At 37.0% G+C, this 7,734-nt stretch overlaps 1 protein-coding gene across 1 annotated transcript in view; it reads right to left on the bottom strand.

Annotated features, from left to right (window-relative positions):
- Positions 1-7,734, bottom strand: part of CHD7 (chromodomain helicase DNA binding protein 7) — a 193,290-nt gene that overhangs the window by 59,706 nt on the left and 125,850 nt on the right. The window contains exon 4 of the mRNA XM_019527714.1: positions 1,644-1,779. Coding sequence (XP_019383259.1) covers positions 1,644-1,779 — 136 coding nt within the window. The remainder of the gene's footprint in view (positions 1-1,643; positions 1,780-7,734) is intronic.

Below are 7,734 nucleotides of genomic sequence, written 5' to 3'. Positions count from 1 at the left end.
TGGGGGGGGGGGGGAGGTTTGCTTTTAAATTGTTGCATAGGCACCGTACAGTTCTTATGAGGGTTTAATACTAAGAATAAAATAAAAAGCTTCCTCATTTTTATTAAATTGGATAATTTATAAAAATGATCATGTACAAGCCTACTGTTAAACTTATTAAAAAACACTTGAACAAGAAAATAAAGTTACCTTGAGAAAATATAAGTCAGCATAGTAAAACATACAGTGTAAGCAAGCAAACCAATGTTAAAGGCACAAATGAAATTTCTCGCTGTTATGAGAACTAATGCTTATTGCCAAGTATAACCTCTTGTATCATTTGCCAAAAGAAAAAAACAATAAGTCCTAATTATTAAAGTTCTCTCAGAAGAGATTAGAAAGAAGCTTTTACCCCATTAGTTCTCAAACTGCAAATACCATAAAGACAGGTGTCAATACATTGTTATTATATAAACTGGTCAGCAAAAAAACACTGTCCTGAGACCCCTCTTAAGGTATCTTTGCATCAGGAACACATGCTAAATTCCGCCATTAACCAGGTTAAAAGGAGCACTTGGCATATAATTAAAAATGTACCAATAAGATATGCTAATGCCATACTCCTATATCCATGCTTCTGTTTCAGAGTACAATATCCCAAGATGGTACTGTTATAGAGGAGTGCTATCAGAAAAGTAACAATTGTTGGTTTTTAAACTTAAATTCTTACATGTTACTTTTAAATCATAATAAATTCTCTGAGATTTGCGGTGAAACGGAAGTCATGAACTGTGGCAGGCACTAAAGTAGTGGGGCCAAACTTTTTGATGGGTGTGTCACAAATTAGCCCTACACCGTTCCTGAGGGCTACTGATTCTCTTCCCCTGCTTCATCTGTTGCTATGCTTTCTGCTGCTTGTCCCCTCCCCAACATGCAACGTGCCACACACAGAGACTACCTTTGCCACTTGCGGCACCCCTGCCACAGGTTGGCCACCCCTTCACTAAAGGACCACTCATTGGCAGCTTTTCCATTCTATACTGTGTCTTTCTGGTGACATCACAGACTGCTATAGTCTTGGTATTGCTGTTGAGGGAAGCTACTTAAATTCTGAAGGGAACTTACTTGGGACTCTTGAAGTAGGTGACTTAACAGTCCTAGAGATCAAAGCCTTCTATCCACTAAACAAGCTATAGTACGTGCAGCAGCAATAGAAGCTGCCCCTACACTCATTCACTCTCTCTCTCCTTGGCCAGGCTCATTCCTAACATACAGAGCTCATCAAGAAAAAAGAACTAAACAAGCATCTCAAAGTTAGGTTACATAAAGGCTTTTCATTATAAATATAAAACTAGATTAGATAACCTAGACTCAAAATATAGTATGGGGACTGAAAATAAAAAAAAATGTGCAAGTCACTTGTATGTATACAGAGCCGGCAAACTAGTAAAACAAAGATGCAAACCAGGAGAGTTTCTTTTAATAAACAATTTACCACTAGGATCTCCAATTCTCACCTTTCTTGGTATACTTCATCAGCCAGCAAAGAAAAAAAATAAAAGCTTCTCTATAACAAAGGTGAAGTGACTGTTTGTGTGTTGCACACATATAAGATTACCAAGTGCTAAATAATTAGGGCTTGAATATCAGAATAATGGTATTACCTGAACACCTGGATCATCATCATCTTCATGAGGAGATGCTGGTGGTGTTTTTTCCAAATCGGAGTTTTCAGAACCTTCCTTTCCCTTGTTGCCCTTTTTCTTCACAGCACTAGTTTCTGAGTCAGATTTCTTGTTACTAAAATTAAGATATATCTGATCAATGCTTGAGTCAAATGTATTTTAAGAAAAGTGTACCATGATATGGACAAACAACAAAAACATTTTTATTATAAGTTTTTTCATTATTTTAATTCCTTTGCCTTATGCAAGGAACTAAAGTATATCAATGACTTCAATCATTTTAACATAGGACCACACTTCCCTTGTCAAGGTCAATCTGCTGATCTGGCCTGTACTTAATCTTCGATGTACTGAGTAGCACACTTGGCAAGAGCCTGAAATGGAAGACTAAAATAAGAATCAGACCAGCAGTCTAACCAGTAGTCGAACACCCTAATACACAGGAGGGAAGGTACCACATGAACTTTTCTTGAAATGAATGCAAGCCAAACAGTTAGCTGAGCCGAGCCAGAGGAATTTGCCAAAACCTCTGAATGAATGAGATCATCCTCCATTTTATACTGCACTTCCAATGTTGTTCTTCAGAAAACTGAGACAAGATAGCAGATTTCATTTCCAGTCTCAGAACTGATATCCCCACTCAGTCACTACAACCAAAATCTGCAGGTGTTGATTAATTTGTGCAGACACGATTAATTACATTTCATTTTGCCACCCCAGATTTGTAGTGCCTATAACAGCCAGACAGATTATTTTCCCAAATTGCTCCATTTCCCCTTTATTCTCTGCCCATATATTCCAATGATTTTCCTTAAAAAGAAAAAAAATGCCAATAGCCTACAAACCCAAACTAATATTCTGGAAGAAAAAGTGATGAAGGGTTTCCCCCCTTGAATTTTCAATCTCTAACTTTATTTAAAACACTGTCTAGGTATATAACATGTATTTAAAGCAACTAGCTAGCAAAGGAGGCATGCATCAAAACACAAGTTTAGATTAGAGACCCTGTGTTCAAACTGAATACAAAGATCTGGAATATATATGTAATTTGACATATATAATGATATACATCACACTTGTAAAATGAAACAAGAATTGAAAACTGAGGAAAAGTTTTAAAGGAACTGTAAAATGTACTCCTCTCTGAAGCTTTATGTAAGTTTGTGGGTGCTCAACCAACCTCCTGACTTGCTTATTTGACAAACTCTTTGGGTTGGTTTGTTTGTTTTTAGAGTTGCAAACCTTTTTGCTAAAACATTCATAGGATGTCTCTTAGCATAGAATTACATGTTGGTATTTAACAAATGAAACATTTAAATAGCCAAACCTTATTTCAGGCACTTCTGAACAGCTTTTCTCAACACTATATCTGAACCTGTTCCAAATCTTGCTTTTAAATTTTGGTTTTAAAAAAAGACAAAACCCTCCAAAAATCTTTATAATTCTAAACCCTGTGAACCTCCAAAACAAAAGTCAGCCTTAAACTTATTGTGATTAATAAGCATATTGAAATGAAAGCTCATTTGCGGAGCTAAAAAACTTAAAATGTAGTTATACAATGTTTTGACTAGAGTTGTCTTTTCCTTCTCTTTAAAGCGTTTTACATGTAAAAACAATGTTCAAAAGATGTTTAATGTTTACATTTAAGCATGCTGGGAGCTTTAAAAATACAGTTAAAAAAAAAAATCACAGCAAAATTCTAGGGCACAATAATATAGCTCAGCTAAAACCCTGTCAGTGCTCTGAAAAGTTTGATTCAACTGAAGAGCCACATAAGACAAATCATTTAAAAAAATAATAATAATCTACACAACAGTTCCCCTTCCAACCATCTTAGTGTGTATGCTACACATGGACAGAAGTCTCCCCTACTATGAGGCTCCATTTCCAGCATTTATTTCCGCTCTAACTGCCACAAATTATACAATACTACAGCTGAACACTGGGCCCCTTTCCTTTCATCTGCACGCCAAGAGCAATCAGATTACCCTGGTAACCAGCGGTCACATGACCAGCACCTGCTCTTTTGGCTGGATGCCACTGACTAAAGCCATCTGCTTCTCTCAATCAGCTTTCAAACATTCTCAACACCTGCGCTGCAGCGTTTTGTGGTTTCTTTTATCAAATCAGTGCAAAACTGCTTCCAAAACTTTACATATTTCTCAAATTTGTTTAAATCAAAGGTAAGCCTGTCAGGGATTTGAACCACTGCCAGGTAAAGTGAGTTGACAGGCTAGTGCTTTTCACTGGTGACCTCTATAAATCAGAGCAAAGCATACAATTAAATTTAGTAGTAGTTACTGTGCCCTGGGTGCACTATCACATATGAATAACAGGCTTAATGTCTTGAAGAATAACATAGCCTAGGTTTGATAAAATACCAATTTGCTGAAAGGCAGGAAAGTGCTAATGATTGTCTGTCTGCCCCTCCGAAGAATGCTCTATGGAATGTCCACAATTGTTTGAGTCATACAGCATCTCCAAGTGCTTATCACACAGAAAGATTCAGACAAAGAACTTGCAACCAAGTGAGGTACTTGTAGCAGATCTAACTGCACAAAGATTTCTTTCTAAACTCTATCAGACCTTTCCCAGGTAGTAAAGATAAGGGATTTGAGCTAAACACCTTCATTTCTGCCTTTCATGACCTACGCGTACAAGCTGTGCTTTAAACTACCAAATCTTGCAGGAACAGAGATATGTAACCAAGTACTTTGGGCAGTATTTTAAACTGCTCTCAGGCAATATCAGTGCAATGCAAGTATACACACTAAGTTCTATGGATATAGGGAAATAATCTGAATTGGTCCACAGAGAATTTTTCTTCATTTCCTATGTTTAGCTTTAATGAACAAATAAAAACTTTTTAATTGCAATTTTAAAAAGCTAGTGATCTAGAGCTTTCTTCACACAAAGGAAAAAAGGTTAAAAGAAAAAGCCACCACAACAAGGCTCTACACTACATGAAGATTTGCATCCAGGTTCTTCATGCTGTAGGCCCAGTAGGATTAGACTTCACCTGGTAGGTCTGAACATCAGCTTCCTGCAGCTGTCGATAATTCGGCTTTGCTCTCTACTTTTGTTTAGAACTGCTAAGCAACCCTTACAACCACACTATAAGTACCTGGCTAAATACACTACGAGTCAATCAAACAAAACCATTTGACATTTATGTAGTTAAGACAGAGGTAATTAAAATTAGTGGCTAATACAAATTTAGTTACATAAAATGTATGTTAGAAAACTAAACACCATAGGTGCTTGCATCTGTATGTTAAAACACCTACTACATACTTGATAGGTTTTTCCTAACTTTTTTGGAACGTGTGGAAAGCACTACAATAAAATGCAAGGTAATTGTATACAGACAAATTGTGTACTTCAGTCATAGCCACTACTTGGTTCCTAGCATCAAGTCATCAGCCTAGTGCAAATTAAATTTAAAAAAATAAAACAAAGAACAGAAAACCACAATTTACTCCAAAAACAGCCTGTTTATGATAGATGTCACCAGATAGTTATATTGTTTGCAATCTGGGTATCCAAAATGGACTGCTTGTTTTACATTCTTAATCCTTACACCAACACAGTGTGCTGTCCAAAGGGAATCACACTAGGACCACAACCCACAGAATGGCACAGGAAGAAAAAATAATAAGGAAAAATGAGGGCATGGGAACAAAAAAAAAAAGTAAGCAGGATAACAGGGAAAAAAGAAGAAAGAACTAAAAGTCTGAGACAAGAATTCAGTTCTACAAAACAGTGCTTCGTGTCAGTTTGACAACCAGCAGCCCAAAGGAGTTAGGTCAAGCATCTGGACCTGGGAAAGCTGAATCACCTTATTTAAAAAGTATCAAAAAAAGTGTCATCTTCCACAAGACTGAATGAGGAGGGCAACAGCTCTTCTCATATTTATATTATTGGGTTTTTTATTCTGCTCTGGGGTAACAACCAGATATGTTAATTAGCATAATTTTAAAAGGGCCACCAGGGCATTGATTGCATGGATGTTTTTACAGTGGTCTAAAAAAGTTCCCAAGATGAATAGCTGCAACCATTAAACTGCTCATCTTTTTTCCCCCCATTTAATTTCATTATCCTTCACACATTTTTGATATAAGGTCTGCATTAAAAGACAATACTCAATATAATATGCCCACCCACCTGCTCCTAACAAATAGACCTAACAGCCCACACCATGCCCAGCAACTGAGTTCAGCTGCCCATTCCACCTGAACAGCAGAGCAGAGAAGCGGCACACCAACTGGCCTTACCACATTCTCATTCTCCGATATCCTCAAGAACATCAAATGATTCTTGCAACTGTTTTTCTGTGTTTGTACTTCAAGGTAGAACTAAAAGCAGGCAAAATGGAGACCCAAAATGGAGACCCCTCAGTTTTGGTGGGAATGGGAGAAGAAAATGTTTGCTTTTATCCTCTGTTGATGAGAAGATATTGCACTACCATTTCCCATTCCAGCAGCTTTCATGTGCAGGTGGTGGGGGCTCAGGAGGAGTGGAACTTAATCTCAGAAAGCAGCAAGAAAGATGCACACAATTCAACATTTAAGGTGTTACAAAAGATGGTGATCCCCCAGCAAGCTATGAGAAGCTCAGAGTATAGAAAACTCAAAAGATTCTTTTAATGCACCCAGCTGGAGGCTGTTCTCATTTTTGTTATAGTTTGTTTAAAAGGTTTAGACTTCCCCCTAGCAGACAGGCAGTAGGATAAAATACATATATGAAACACCCTGTACTCCAAGTTCTCTTGACATACAGCTTTTCCAGGCAGTACAAATGCAAATGAGTCAGGAATCCATTTGCTCCTTTTCAGACATAATTTATCAATTGTACCTGTGTTCACCAAAGTCATTCACCCTACAGTTTTGAACCATGTTTCAACTGGATCAAGAAAACAACTAGATAGATGGCACAAAATCTTACAGGATCTCTTTAAGGAAAGCTGCATGGATCTAGGCTAAAAACACTGGACAACATAGAAAGATACATTTCTTATTTCTTCTCCTTCCTCAGACTAAAGGGAGTTTTCCTCTCAGAGGTAAGAAACTTTCTTACAACTCCTCTAAAATACTGGAACTGAGGAACTTTCTCCACAGTCTGGGGTGAAGTGAAGCAGTGTGAAGACTCCTCTAGAATAACCTAAGTCTTTTCAGAGATTTATACAGTTCATATGTAATAAATAAACAAACAAATTGAAGGAGAGAGAAAAACTTATTTTCAGCCTGGTAGCTTAGCAAATTATTGATAGAGAAACAGGTAGCAGAGTTTAGCTTTGGTGCTGCACATAATTCTTGGTGCATGGGCAGTTAATTCCATGAAGCAGACTTCTGTTTTGTCATCTGCAGTTTTATTTGTAGTAAAATATGTGCAAACTCTCCACAGTGCTCCCTTTAACTCCATTTCTTCCAGCTGCCATTTGCACATCTTTTCCTATTGCTGTTAGGGCCATGCTATTCCAAGTTTCATTACATCAAGCTAATGGATAGACTAGCTTTCCAAAGACACCAACTCTACAGTGAAGTTTGTTAGCAAAGTGTTTTGAAGTTCACTACATTTCTGTGGTGTTACTATATCAGAAGTACTATTCATGTAAATTTCTGTTGTCCTATCTCTTCACCTCTGCCAAGTCAGTGAGGCAGGTTATACATTTCTATGAGGCTTGTCCCAAACTAAAGGGAGAGTATTCTTTTTTAATAAAACACTTCCATGGTCAATAAAAGGATCGTGCCATCTTATTAAAAATATACATATTAATTAAAATAATCTGGCACTTTGCATTTTTCATCATTTTATACTTGAATGCAATTCACATTTTTCCTGTCCTTTTGGTTTGAGTGGGGTGGGGGGTTGTTTTATTTTTGATTTCCCCTTGTACTACTTGAATCAACTTTTATGATGATTCAGAAAGGAACTACTTTATTTCCTGAGATTATGTACATACCCACATCTCTCTGCTGTCTTTTCAATCATTTCTTCCATCCCTTAGAAAAATGGATTTTAATATCGAGTCAAGTTAGCTAATTATATGATGAAAATAACCAATATCACA

The sequence above is a fragment of the Gavialis gangeticus genome, unplaced genomic scaffold (genome assembly GCF_001723915.1).
Source record: "Gavialis gangeticus isolate Ggan-Ray unplaced genomic scaffold, GavGan_comp1, whole genome shotgun sequence".
In the NCBI taxonomy this organism is placed as follows: domain Eukaryota; kingdom Metazoa; phylum Chordata; order Crocodylia; family Gavialidae; genus Gavialis; species Gavialis gangeticus.
Note: the sequence above shows the minus strand (reverse complement) of the source record. Positions and strands in the feature narration are given on the sequence as shown.